Raw genomic sequence first — 15,791 nt, forward strand, 5'->3', positions numbered from 1 at the left:
CATTATTGGTATTAGGGAGACGGTGTTTCAGTGGTAGAGCGCTTACCTCTGGTGTGTGGGACCCCTGGTTCAATCCCCAGCCAACTAAGTTTGTGGTGGACAACATCGTGTCCGTGGGTTTTCTCGGGTATTCCCGTTTTTTTTTCACTTTCTTATTCCACCAATTATTTCATCACCATTCACTTGCCTTAAAAATCGTCTCCTATAGCCTAAAGGGAAAAAACGTGGGATTTTAAACTGAAAGATTTCATTTTATTGTTAGTATTGTAAATCAACATTATATAGCAATAATGATACTCTGAAAAGTGTAATCAATTATTAAGAGTCTTCATCTCGGCGAAATTAAAATACCGCTAATTTTACAGTAATTATGTGATATCTTCAGACAGATAAAAGATAATTGAAATATAGAATAAGAGCGCCCTAGACAATATTATTTTGCGTGAGGTACCGTTATCACAAGTCACCAAGTGGCTTTATGTTTTCAGCTGTTTAGAAACGCGAAAATAAATGCTGATTTTTGAAATGGCTCGAAATCGAAAGCAGATAAGTGAGTCGTGATAACGGTTTTTCACGTAAAATGGTATTGTCTAGGGCACTCTTGTTCCACATTTCGATTATCTTTTATCTATTTGAATATATCACATAATTTCTGTAAAATTAGCGGTATTTTAATTTCGCCGGGATGAAGGCTCTTAAAGCCTACTGATTATCCATTGATTTCCCTTATTCCTGTGAGATGTCTACCTACACTTCTTTTAAAGTTTTTACGTTTTGTGTCCTTACACAACACGGAGCTAAGAAAGGACGGGACTTCCTATTACCATGGACTCCGACTGAGGCTTGAGTATGGTGCAGTTATTAGTTGCATTGAGCAAGATTAACCCTCACAGTACAGATCTCTCTCTCTCTCTCTCTCTCTCTCTCTCTCTCTCTATATATATATATATATATATATATATATATATATATATATATATATATATATATATGGTTTATAGCTTTTAGATTAATTGTCTCGTTTCAAGTTTAACATTCTTTTTTCCAGTACCGAGGCTATATTATTAATAAGACGTGGACTTACAATTCTACTGCAGAATCGGAAAACCGGGTCTCCCGCACCGAAGTCGACTTTATCTTTAGAATGTAGCCTACTATAGTTTGGAATTATAATTTCTTAAGCGTTGGATGAGGAGAAAACAGACTTATAAAAAAATAGGAGCCAATTATTTGGCTTCAATTAAAATGAACTTTCCATATGGGAATTTTTAATTTTGATGTTTATGCTGCGAAAATCAGAGATGTAAATAATTTTCGGATAAAAAAAATATTATGATTAGTGTTGCTCACTAGACTTCTCGTCTTATCTCGTCTCATAAATTTTGCAGAAGTCTTGTCTCGATTAGTTGAGCATAATCGTGGGACAGATTAGATTCTTAAAAAAAATTCTCGTCTCATTTTGTAAATATATGTATAAAATTAACACAATGATTTTATTCTTAATTTCCTCAAGAAGTTAACCGAGTTCTTCCGTGTAACGAGAGGTCCGCGTAGAGTGTGACATAACAATATTTAAACCATTGGAGTATATCTGTAACCCTTTAATTGGCAAGCATTGATAGCATTACCATTCAAATATTTAGTTCGAGCTCCTTCGTGGCTAAAGGGTTAGCGTACGCGTCTTTGACGCGGGAGACTCGGGTTCGATTCCTGGCGGGAGCTCATGTGGTTCGGATTCCACGTTAATCATTAGGTCCACGTCTCATATAGCCTCGCTGCTGAACGGGACGTTAAACTCACAACCAACTCAACTCAACTTAAATATTTAGTTTGCTTTTATGGTTGAACCATGTCTTCCTGATCATAATTTCGTAATTTTTTAAAAGTATTTTTGTACTTTGGTTACTAAAACACAGGATGTCTATTTCAAAGCATTATTGCCATAACATACATAAAATACATCTTATGTGTATCTACTGAGCAGCATTGCCCTATTATGGTCAAATATCATAAGAATACTCTTAGCAATTAGCAGCAGTTTCTTTGAAATATTTTCTCACAGAGCAAGAAACCACAAATAAAGGAATACATAAATAAATAAATAAATAAATAAACCTTTCGCGGAACGTAGGAGATAAAGCTTCTACAATACTAAATTTGATTGTCCCCTGTTGACGAAGATTAGAAGTATCTAAAGAAGCGACCCATGTATATGAATATTGTATGAAAGCAATCATGCCAACTAAATGATCAATGAAGTTATAATTCGTGCGAATAACCCAATAGAATGCGATGTTACTTGAGAGCAACAGTGCCAAATAAAGGGTTAAACATTAATAAGTGCTCTTCAACGTATTCACTCGTACTTTGTGTTCGTCCTTTATGAATTATAGCTTACCTATTTGTGAATCATGTAACACTAAAGGAATGTTTGAGGTATAAGACTTGGGTGAACTAATGTGAGTTGCCTACAAGACTCGTCAAATCCTCGTCTCGTTTTCGATTGTAACTTGTCTCGTATCTTCTCGAATTTAAAAAAGGTAGTTTTCGTACCATGGGCAATAATAATTATGATCTCAATGGTTTGTCTGGATCCTCATATGTTAAAAACAATTCAGAAAAACGTGGTAAAATATTTGAGGAACTTGCTGTGAGAATAGTGACAACCATATGGATTACATTGATTTACAGTAAAGTGCTGCATGACATTACTCCGATTACTTCTAGAGTGTAGATTGTATGCTGGCCTTTAAAACGTAATTTGTTTTGAAGAGAAAAACGTATTATCCATTATCCGTACTTGTTTTAAGTCTATAGCCTACTATAAGGTTTTTAATGAAATTACAGGAAATTACTAGCAAATTAGTATTGCCAATAAATTACAATTGCTAGTAATTCCTTGTACTTTTTCCTGAAAGTATTCTTTTGCTTTGGTCTTATTTGGAGATTAATTGAGTTGAGTTGATTTTGAGTTTAACGTCCCCTTCAGAAGCGAGGCTATATGAGACGTGGACCTACTGAATCGTATTAACGTGGAATCCAAACCACATGAGCTCCCGCCGGAAATCGAACCCGGGTCTCCCACGCCAAAGGCGCGTACGCTAACCACTTAGCCACAAAGGAGCTCTATTTGGAGATTAATGTTCCATTTTTATTAGTAGTGAGGCTATATAAAACATGCACTTACAATTTAACATGGAATCGGAACCATCGCCGGGAATCGAACTTGTATCTTCCTCGTCAATGTAGTTCTTTACTTTTTTTTATATTAACGATATTCTTTAAATCACAATTGATTTCAATTTAACAATTACGTTTGTGACATCATATTTGCCAGAGTTAAATTGTAAATATTCTGAAAAGCTTAACAAATATATGAAAACGCCTCCAGAATTAAATAAGCTTCTTGTTCTATTTATTCTACCGATAAATTCAAAATTGATTCCACGGTTTACGGGTGTTTTCTGTAACTTCCGGAGAATTTATCATTATTCAGTATTTTTTACCCTAGGAGTTTGTTCTCAGAGTAAGAAGATTTGTAACGAAAATTTATTTTTCACGAAGTAATGAAAATGTAAGTACAATTTGAAAAAGTAATCAGTAAAACAGTAAAATCATACCATTAATATTGCAAAGGAAATGGAAAAATAATTTCCCTGTATAAATCTGGAAACTAATAAAAAGTGATAGTACAGATATATATCAAAGTTTGATAATATAATCCACGTAAATTCGGCGAAGAGCTTCACTGGGATGGACGGAAGTATGCTTGATCGTATATGTTATCCACGAATACATTTCAATCTTCCAAAACTCATCGGGTAGATCCCATGATTATGCCATCACAACGTCTCACACTATAGAGTAATCCCATATTTATCACATTAATTTTTAGAAAGGTAAAATCGAAGAACTCAATATTCTGTAGATCACACTTATTATCTGTGTAAGAATTTTTCCTAGTTTACGAAGATACAAAGGATTCGAGAAATAAGTCGTAGAATCGTAATAACGAAAGAGATCACAAGAGAAAAGTTCTCCATTCGTAGAATACTTACAACAGCCTTCATGTTGGATAAAGTGTGTATTTCTGGGATCTGCAGTCTCAGATATAAATTCACTCTGGAATAAGTGTACTGATTTACCAAAGTGTAGCGGCACCCTTTTATACCCGATTTTTCCTATACGTTCACTTTCGCTGGATGCAAAACCACGCCTCCTTTAAAAAATCGCATCTTGAAAAATGGGGGAAGGAAAAAAAACAACGACAACATACCCTTCCTTTTCTGTCAAAATCCATCCTCCCTGTCCCTTTACTCTTCTCAGAAACTATCTCAGTATTTGCTAATATTAGTCATCGCACACCATCAAAAAAAAAGTTCTTTTTTTTTTTCTTTTAGGAGGTCTGGTGACTTTAGTAAGACTTGTTTTGCTTGTTTTTGACCTGGTTTTCTCATTCGACAATATCTCTCTCTACTTTCAAGTTCAACTCCACCTAAAGTTGTAAACTTGAGAACCATGACCATGTTATAGTGTTGATGTAGTCATAAAGAGAAAACTGCAAGAGGTGGGGGGTGGGGGGCACGAAATAGTATTTTAGGGGATCAATATGTACACATATACTATTACCACGCATACATCCCCGACTACCATGTTGCCATTGGGTTCTTTTTCCTATAATAAAAAAAAGTGACGTTATATTAGTTAAAATAATAATAATAATAATAAAAAATAGACATGCTTACTCAACAGTGTTTTAGCATCATAAAAATTTATTTCATTTTGGCCTCCGGAAAATTCGTTGTGTATATATGTCTTTTCACCACGTGTGTGTGTGTGTGTGTGTGTAATTTTGACGCGTAGGAAATTAAGTAATGGATTCTACCTTTAGCTGTGTAGTATACCGTCTCCTCGCACCTTTTTTTCTTTCTTCTTTCTTTACAAAGTCATGCATTCAGAAGAGCAAACACTTTCAATTGTCATTGAAGTAGAAGAATTTTATTTAGTATAGTCTTTATTGATTTCAGCAATATAATCTAATTTCCTTCCATCTTTTTTTTTTTTATGTTTTCAATTTACGTTAATGTTTCATTTGTGCTACCCGGATTTTCAATATCCTTCCTTTAAAAAAATTGTTTATTGTTTTATGATTATTACATTGATAACAAGTATCACGATCTTGTTATCGATGCATTTCTTCTTTGTTCTTGAAAATGGAAATACATTTTTCTTTTGTAAAGTGCTTTACTTCTTAAATATGTATGACGAATAAACGGATGTCAGTCACTAATAGTTGGTTACTAGTAGAGACAAGAAGCTGACCTGACATCCTTAAATGGTCGACTGTCTGTCTTTCTCCTGCAGGTATAAAAGAATCAAGGATCTAGTATCTTTCCTTATAGTATTGTAATACATGCGGCAATCTTTTTTTTTTTCTTTATTTCCTTGAAAGATAGTAATAATGTGTAATATGAAAGCAAACAGTTTAATTTAATTAAGATCTGGTTATCAGAAAAAAAACTCTAACCTAAACTGAACTAAATTTCACGTTAAGAACGTGAACATGAATATACATAATAAACTTTTTTTTTTGTTTGTTAAAAATATAGTGGTGTTGAATTCTCTTATACAGGATGTTTCAAAACAACACCGACAACGTTTGGGGGTGATTCCTGACAAAAAGACAAAAAAGTATAGACCAACCTGGGTGCTCAAATCCTTCCTTTCGGAGTTATAGGCTGCCGAAAACATGAAAAAAAAATGAACTTTAAAGGTCCATAGCTTCAAAACTATGGGACCTACTGTAGTTGGGTCAAGACTTCATTTAGGAACTAATATGTGCCCTATTCAAAAATCCATGTTTCAGAATCCTAAGTTACTCACGCAACAATTTTTATAGATGAAGCTTTGCTAGAAGCATATAATTTGAAATACTCACCAACTACCTCATATAAAAATTCTTGCGGAAGTACCGCAGAAATCCGAAACATGTATTTCTGGATAGCGCAAATATTAGTTCCTAAGTGAAGTCTTGACCTGTCTACGGTAGGCCCTATAGTTTTGGAGCTTTGGGTCTTTAAAGCTATTTTTTTTTAATGTTTTCAGCAGCCTATAACTCTGAAAGGAAACATTTGTGCTCCCAGGTTGGTCTATACTTTTGTCTTATCTTGGTGTCAGGAATCACCTCCCAAACGTTGTCGGTGTTCTGTTGAAACACCCTGAATATATTATGATAGGTTACTTTTCAGATAGAGGATAATATACAGGCTTGAAAAATCTTGCATGGAAGTACTAGCCAGACCATTTTGTAGTCACAGTGTTGGATCTTTCAGCAGGCGGTGGATCTTTCAAGCCCTGTATATATATAAGTGAGTATGTTTGTGACTCTCAATATCTTGAACCACCCAACCGATCTCGATCAAATTTTTCACGTAGACACAGTTCTGGCCTGGGAGTGTTTTTAGCTATTCACATTGACGGTAGAACTTAGGGGAAAGGGAGGAAGGGGAATTATAAATAAAATATAAACTTAATAACTCTTGAACAAAACGACCAATCTTGATCAAACTTTCAACATAGATAAGGTTCGGACCTGGGATGTTTCCGTCAGTTTACTTTGACGGCACAATGTAGGGGAGGGGGAGAGGAGACATAAAAAAAAAAATAAAAGTGACTGTCTTTGTGACTTCATCACGCTTAAACCACCCGACAGGATCTAGATCAAATTTTCAACATAGATGAGGTTCGGGCCTGGAAAGTTTTTTTTTTTTTTTTTTTTTTTTTATACTTTCATTTTGACGTAACCTAGGTAATGGGGAGAGGAGATTAATATATAAAAATAAGTGAAACTTAACTCTTGAACCACCCAACCAATCTCGATCAAATTTTCAACCATCGAATCTGATATGGTTTTTGTCATATCACTTTGACGGTGTAAGCCTAATAGATTACTTCAGTACTTTTTGCAAAGTTAATAGAACACAGAAACAAGACATAGGAACAAAGTAGCAACATATATGAGGCATTAAGAGCACTCCAAGTACCAATGTTATGAGAAAAAAGATATAGGATAAGAACTCCTAATATGAGGATAGGCATCTAAATTGAGAACCCTACCTATCTTGTGAAGCAAGAGCTGCAATCTAGTGGAAGAGAGCTAAACAAAAGCAAATAGTCCACCACAGCACCGGAAGTCACGTGAGATCGTTGTGTGGAAAGTTTGTTAGTATAGTGGAGGCTCGCACACATCAGGCGCTGAAAATGGATAAGGTGAATTGATATTCATTCTATCATTACTTTCTTTTATACCAGTGAATATGTGTGTTGCAACATGTAATGAGTTACCGGTTTTCTTCCACTTATGTTTGAGATGGCGTTAGGCATTTGTTTATCAGTCGAATGTCTTATTATGAGACCCTTAAAGGGTTCAGTATATGAGACTGGTCTCATAATGTGACCCGTATAGAAATATTGGGTCTTATATAAGGAGCTCATTTGTATCGATATTTATGTATTCACAAAGTAGTCTCTTAGGCTTAGTCCTGTACATAGAGCCAGTGATTTTGTTGGCATTGTGCTGTCATTTTGGACACATTTCTTAACTCATTTGGTACATATTTGCACATTGAAAGAAGTGATTAAAAATCATTGCAGTTTATGGGCACAGAACATGTAAAATTTTACAGTACGTATATTCTAAAATTGAAGAAAGTGAGTTAGATTCAAAGTGTAACGTTTTATATTTTTGTGGCATCACAGGATTTGGATTAAAGACAGTGTTGAATGGTGAATTAATAAAATAACTCTTTTAAGATTACACAAAAAGCCGGGGTCTCTTATTAGATACCCCCTCATAAAAATGGCAGTGTAACAACTTTGGTCACATTTTTCAATATAATTTTTGATTGTTATATTTTTTTGTACTCCAATAGTTTTTATCGTAAATTAGACATTCCAGAGAATATATTAAAGTAACAATAGTTTTTGTTTATGCTATAATTAACCAGTATATAGCATCTTAACTTTTAGGGTCTCATGTTCGGGGTTCTTACAATATAAAGTGTATGCGGTACGTTTAAGTTCCTTACATCACATATGAGTTGTTTACAATATCTATGATACAGATCTTAAAGATCCAATATGTCCAAATTAATTAAGTAGACTTAGACCTAATTCAGTTGTGAACTGAACACGTCATATATACCATGAAATAACAATCAATCTTCAGAACTCCAAGATCGGGTCATTTTTTTTTTGACCCATGTTTATTTCTTGTAACAAATTGTGTTCTTTTCGTACATAGCTGCACTGAGTCAATCGATGTAAGCGATCTTGCGTTGTCTAAAATATTGTGTTGTGACTTGTAGTGACGTTGCTTCTATATTGCAAAAACAACTCATTTGTTGCGAGAAATATACATGGGGTCAAGAATAACCCAATTTTGGCGTTCCGTGGGTTAAAAACTACCCTTGCACATTTTTATTTGTGTCCCAATGAATGATGGCTTTTAAACTTTAATATAACTAATTCTTCAGCATTAGTATGAGTATATTATGCAAATTTTCTTCCTTTGCTCGTAGCGATAAAATGTTAAAGTTTCCTGATGTTTCTCTCATGAGCTGTCGCTGGCTATAACAACAGCTACAACTTCATATAATCTTTCTGTTGTATCAGTTCTTTTATGATCAATATAGAAATGTACATAAACTTTAATATTCCTTGCATATACCTCGTACAAACTACAGAACCGTGATTTATGTAATGTAAAATATCCGCCTATAGATAAATAAATCCTACTACTTAGACAACAATTTTCGCTTTTAATTACGCACGTTTATTACCGATTTGTTCCAATTGTGTAAGATCCAGTCTCTGAGATTTATTTTTAAAGAGAAACGTTTCTGGGTATTTTGTCTTTACTTAGAATACCACAGTACTCTACTAGGAATACTAAGTATCATGAAAGTCACACGTAGGTTTCATATTTTCTGTCAATTATTTGAGCGTCTCCAATCTGTCTTGCAGGTGATAATAAATCTGCTTGTTCTGACAAATTCTTTGTTGACGAGGCAAGTTAATCTTTAAAACGAAGTACCCTGTTTCTGTTTGTAGTAGATGGAGCGAAGTATCCTGTTTCTGTTTCTACTAGATGGCACAAAGTATCCTATTTCCGTTTCTACTAGATGGAGCGAAATATCCTGTTTCTGTTTCTACTAGATAGAGCGAAGGATCCTGTTTCTGTTTCTACTAGATGGAGCGAAGTATCCTGTTTCTGTTTCTACTAGATGGCTCAAAGTATCCTGTTTTTGTTTCTACTAGATGGAGCGAAGTATCCTGTTTCTGTTTCTACTAGATGGAGTAAAATATTCTGTTTCTGTTTCCGAACTAGATGTACTATGAGAATCGAAGTTAGTGTAAAGTTAGCGTATTCGTTAACCTTCTGAACCATGATCGACTAATTATTTAGCCAGAAGTAAACTCTGAGGACGAAAAGGATCTCCTATAAAAAAATCTCATGTGGTTAGCATGACTGTAATTAAAATCTTCTTATAATAAATACTAAATCATCTTAATCTGTGAGTAATGATAATTTCTAATGTTAACAATCACTGCTTCGCTACGTTCGCCGCTTGTCTACTTACCGAGTGTAGGACAAAATCCAAGTGAACAAAATCCAAGCGGACAATTGGATTTTGTCCGCGCCCCCTACTTACCTGGCTTAATTGACAATGGATAGTATGATGATGCCGAACATGAATGTGCTTTCCTGTCGATTATTAAGACAAGGACTATAGTAAATGTAAATAAGATTGTAGTTACTTACGTAAAATCTACGTAGAAGTATTTATTACGTGCCAAGCACAATATAATTTATAATAAATAAGCAACATGTACACATACAGTTGCTATTATTTACCTTGAGGACAGTCCAATATTTAACAAGTTTTGTCTCCATACTAATATAAGTATGCATTATTTGTACATTTGGAGCTAAGCAATTGACCTTTATTATTCATAGAACTTTTAGTCCCTCAATTGTTTTCGTGAACGAACAACACTTGCAAATACTTGAATTTGGCATATCAGCGAAAAGCACAACAACTTTGAAAAATTGTGTTTGCAGAACAAAACGAAGAGGGTTTCGCCCTATTTCTAATGCTGAAAATTCCAGTTCGCATTGTTTACAATGAGAATTCGTGCGCCAAATGCTTTTCGAAGGTTAAGTCTGTGGGCATCCCGTTTTTCGATGATTATTCCTCAATTGTATGTCCGATCGGGACAAAAGACTCCTCACAATACTCAGCGCGCGCTCTCGAATCTCCATGCCATTTTTTTCTTTTTAAGTAATGATTCAAGCATCTCGGAAGAGCATCCAGATAAATGAAGTCTAAATCATGTAAAGAGAAGCTTTGCTCCAATAAAAGTACTATTTACGTATAGCATAGGTCTATCTGGTGGAAATAGGTGTCATTAAAAATAAAAAGTGGTTTCTCATTGGTATTGGTGAAATGGTGTTATTTTTTCAATAGGTCTTTTCTGATTGACTTATAATGGTAGTAGACTTTCGATTTGAGGTCGCAGCATGATATTGATATTTCGTAGATGTAGTATGAGTATTCGTTTATATGGGACCACGGTGGCTTAGTGGCAGAGCGTTCACCTCTGGAGCATGGAGTCCCTGGTTCGATACCAGCTCGCGCCAAGTGAACATTGTGGTGGACAAACACCGGGTGCGTAGGTTTCGTCTTGGTTCTCTCCCGTTTCCTCCCACTTTCTTCATTCCACCATTTCACTCATCATCATCGTCTCCTTTAGCCTAGCCGGCATAACTGTGGAACGTAAAACTCAAAGATTTCATTTCATTTTATTCCTTTATATTTCCATTTACTGGTTAAAGTTTCTATGGAAGCAGTCATGAATGAATATTAAATAATGATGATATAAAATATAATGCTACTTAATCCATAGAAAAAAAATTAAATCTCATTTTGCAGAAGTACCTTCCTACAGTCTTCAACTGGATTTATTAACTAATTTGAAGACTTGATTTCTACTGTGTGGTTGTTATTAGGCTAACTAAAACTAACTAACTCTATGGCCTATGGAACCCGGAGGTTCAATGCCGCGTTCACAAAAGCTCTCCACTGACTTCTATCCTTAGCCAATTGGATCCAGTTTCTACTTTGTTTTCTACTCTGCGAGCCTTGTATTGTCCTTCCATCTGCGCCTAGGTCTTCCAAATGGTTGTTTTCCGATTGGTCTTCCAATCAAGACTTTCAAAGCGTTTCTACTTTCTTCCATTCTATACGTGACCTGCCCACCTAAGCCTCCTAGACTTGATGACTCGAACAATGTTTGGTAAACCGTATAAATTATGTAGTTCCTCCTTATGAAGTTTCCGCCATTCCCCATTCCCGTTTCTCAAATACTTTCAGTCTATGTTCTTCCCTAAGCGTAAGCGACCTTTGTATGTTTTACAACCTTACAGAACAACAGGCATAATTATCGTTTTATATATTTTAAGCTTCAAATTCCTCGACAGAATTCGCGGCGACAAGAGATTTTGAACTGAATAATAACACAGATTCCCTGCATTTAGTCGACATTTAATTTCTTTGTGAATATGATTTTCGTCAGTTAATATTGATGTTAGATATTTGAAATTATCCACTTTATCAAAAACATTACGGTATTTAATATTTTAACGCATCCATAATTTACCGTATTACGGTTCCGACGCACTTTCATGTACCTAGGTACCGGTATTTAGTTTTCTCTGCATTTACTTCTAAACTCATGTACACTCATGTCCAAGATTATTGTCGCATATCTATAACTATCTTGTAAGGATATCATTTGATAATGATTTTACAGGATACTTTTAATACTGATACTATATGTATAATCGGGAAATGTATATTTTAGTAAATTTCATAGGAAAAGAATTATAAATATTACAATTGTAATGAGTAAAATAAAATGTTGCTAAATGGACAATAAAATCTTATTTTCGTTTTGTTGTTCTTATTTACTGCTCTTTTGACATTAAATTTACCACATACATGTCTTTGCCGATTATACACATACTAACATTATAAAAAATACCGGGTGAATTCGTTATCAAGTTACATCCTTAGAAAAACAAATTTATAGGCATGCGACAATAATTTTGGACATGAGTGTACCTGCAAACGCTTAATAAGACCTCTGAATTTATTTCTATTGTTGTTCTATCATCTCCTATTAAATTTACATCATCAGCATACGCCATAACCTGGTGAACACGGTTCAACTCTAGGCCCTGGTTGCTATCTTTGATTTTCTTTATAGCGTATTCCAGGACAAAGTTGAATAATAATGGCGACAACGCATCTCCTTGTTTCAGGCCATTTTCAACGTGAAAGCTCGTGGACAAAAATTTTCCTACCTTGACTTTACTTTGGGATTCATTTAAACATACCTTAATTAATCTAATTAGCTTTCTCGGTATTTCAAATTTTGTAAGAATGTTGTACAATGTTTCTCTCCTAACCGAGTCGTAAGCCTTTCTAAAATGAATAAATAGTTGATGTACTGTTGCTATTACGCTATTGGTCTTATTTCCTAACGGAGTTCAGGACACAAAAACACTAAGTGCTTTAAAATGGTGAATTCAATTATGTAGCCGTCATATTGGTGGTCAACTTAAATATGATAAATAAGTATTAATTCTTCATTGCCCCTTCTTCTTCTTTTTTTTTTTAAAAAAAATCAGAATACCTGACATGATACATATTACAAAATTAATAACAGTAACACCTTCGGCGTTAAACGTAAGTTGAAGAAAAATTGATTGCGTTTCCTTTTGTGGTTATGAATAAACTGCTGAGGAAAACCTCTAATTAAGATTCATAAGAGAGGTTTCTTAAGATACTACATAATTGGTTCATATCAGTTCCAAATTGTTTCTGTCAGACGCATCTTGTAGTGGAAATGCTTAGAATACATACTACTAGAATACATATGTCCGAACAAACTGGAGTCACTGTTGTATAATTTTTCTCAATACAAATCTAGGTTCTATAGTCATCGGTAAAAGAAATTAGTATGAATGACTCGTAGATGTAACATGCTATATTTTTCTGTCGCATACTTTAGAGCTTCTAGTGTCATCCGTTCTCAACGATGCTCTAGCATTTAGCGTGTGCCTTTCGTGCACGAGGTTTCCGGGTTTGTTTCCTGGTGTAAGATCCCACTTCGAACTGTCCTTCGTACGGTATACGGTATATTCTTGCTGATAAAGAACATACATACGAGAAGTAAAAAAAAAAAAAAAAAAAAAAAAAAAAATCCGCACTTTCGCCATAGCTCTTTAGATTGTGCACACTGTCGTATGTTGTCGCGTATTATAATCTTATATTACATTGTGGTAATGTAATAAGAGTTTAAGCTTCATTGCGTCATTTCCTTTCTGCTATCGCAGAGAGAACAGGGCTGCTTCACTGGTAGTGTGCCAGTATTGCCAATTTGGGGGAAAAGTCGCTAAATCTAGGGGATTCGCCATCCAGGATAGCGACAAAAATTAATTTTTGCGATTAGCGATTTTTTTGGTGACTTTGGAATGACGATTTGGCGACTTACTTACAAATCTAGCGACTTTTTTGCTGCAAGCAATTTGTCCTAAAATAAGTACTATTAGCTCGAATCAATTCAGATATATATGTATTTTTCCTTTTGCTTATTTGAATCAGTGCAGGTGTTGATAAGTTGGGAAAGTACACATTTATCTGGGAAAATATACAACATTTATCGTTATATTCCCAATTTGATTGCTGTTATCTCTTACCTTCTACCGGGGACCAAATCTGACCTTTACAGAGCTTCTGTTTAGAGGCACAAATAATACATTATCGATAGCAAACTGATTACTGTAGAATCGTGAATAGAAGTGAAGTAAGATTTTTTCTCTAGACCTTTATTTTTTTTCGTTTTTCTAAACTCATTTTTGATTTCGTTGAAGCAAAATTGATCATAAGGTTAAAAATATTCAAAAGTGAAATACACATTTGAAATGCATATATGAAAGGCAAAATTCCACGAAAAATATTTTAGGGACTTTTCACTCAAAATTGGAGTCATTTCATCTCCTATTTAGCGACTTTTTGTAACAACTTGTTGGCAACACTGTAGTGTGCACCAACGAAGAACAGAGGACAATGATTCGAATTCTCTCATCTGAAGGTGTCTCCGATGAAACACATCGAAAACTTTCAACGCAATACGGGGACAGTATTCTACTGCTTAGAAATATGTATTATAGGATAGACAAATTTGGAATATACGAGATGGAATGTACTCTAATAAACGTGGCGCAAGGAGAAGGAAAAGTACGACCGTTAACCTCTAGCACTTACTTGACGGTTATAACAATGAAAGTGACCTTTTTTTTTAAATTTTTTAAGCAGATGTCCTATAGTACGAGCCAGAACGCCCAAACGCAAAACATGTAGTGGAAACACCCAAGATCAACAATGAAAAAGAAATTCAAAACTTAAACTTTTGAAGGAAAGGTATTCCTAACCTTAATTTGGGACTCAAAAGAACCTATAGCTACTGAAAGATTATTTCTAAAAGAGGCTACAGTTGACAGTACCAGCAACCTGATTCAAATGATTAGATCTTGTCAAAGAAAGTATTGTTGTTGTATTTTCGCTGCTATTTGTGCTTTTTTGGTGCACACTGACAATAGAGCGACTTCTTTCCGTAATTCTAAAGAGAAAAATGAAGTAATTAAGACCAACATCTCATAACATTACAAAGTATAACACGCGTAGGCATAAGGGGCAGTGTGCTCAAGAGAGCTATTGGGAAACTGTGGACGTAGCCAGGGAGAGTCCGGGGGTCCGGACTTCTCCCTTCGAGACCAGAAATGAAAAAAAATAAGGAAGGATGAAACAAAATGAAATGAGAAAAAGAAGGATCAGCGTTAAAAATAAACTACAGGAAGCTTTTGGTTACTCTTTCTTATCAGGAAACTTGCAATACATGGTTGCGAGGTGAGCGATATATCCTGGAAGAGTCAGGGAATTTAAAATTTCTAGAAAAATTGCGGATTTCTCAGAATTTCTGCTACTAGTCAGGGAGATTTCAAGCTTCCGAAAGCATAATGCCGTTGTGTAACCTCGTGGACATTTTTTATCATAATTTTTCGTCATCGCATTCTTGCAATATCAAACATGTTATTTCAAAAACAATTTTCTGCTGCTTCTTTAACCTGTCATTTGAAACAGACAGTAGTTGACGGAATAATAATAATAATAATAATAATATATATATATATATATATATATATATATATATATATATATATATATATATATATATATATATATGGAAAGAAAGTTCTGTTAACATTTGATTCAACAGAAAAAGGAACGCAGATATTGTAAAATATTTTACAAGACATTATTGAGTATGCACTTTTTATAATAGTGAATATGTACTTTTTATAATAGTTGAGGTCATAATGAATGGAAAATTGTTATATTTGAATAAACAGTGGAAAGATGTAAATATTGTATAATCTGTTTCAATACATTTTTTATATTATTTTACTCGAGATTTCTTCATAGTTTATTAAAATAGGCTCACAAACCAACATATGTTGATAGTAAAGTAGTTTAGATTGACCGAGCTCCTGGGCCTTCAGAATTTCATGTCACCTCCACCCCCCCCCCTTACCAAATCCTGGCTAAATGAACCAATATATGTTCCAGTAAAATTGTTTAGAATGATCGAACCACTGGTGTGAT

At 34.5% G+C, this 15,791-nt stretch overlaps 1 protein-coding gene across 2 annotated transcripts in view; it reads right to left on the bottom strand.

Moving 5' to 3' along the window:
- LOC145694105 (uncharacterized) overlaps positions 1 to 15,791 on the bottom strand; it is an 82,981-nt gene that overhangs the window by 9,136 nt on the left and 58,054 nt on the right. Inside the window, exon 1 of one of the 2 annotated variants that reach the window (XM_081770223.1) lies at positions 4,059 to 4,123. The exons of the other annotated variant lie outside the window; for it this stretch is intronic. Coding sequence (XP_081626349.1) covers positions 4,059 to 4,070 — 12 coding nt within the window. The 5' untranslated portion in view covers positions 4,071 to 4,123. Of the gene's footprint in view, positions 1 to 4,058; positions 4,124 to 15,791 lie in introns of those variants that run through there. 2 annotated transcript variants of the gene reach the window in all.

This window comes from Thermobia domestica, chromosome 9 (genome assembly GCF_964235325.1).
Source record: "Thermobia domestica chromosome 9, izTheDome1.hap1.1, whole genome shotgun sequence".
Taxonomy (NCBI): Eukaryota; Metazoa; Arthropoda; class Insecta; order Zygentoma; family Lepismatidae; genus Thermobia; species Thermobia domestica.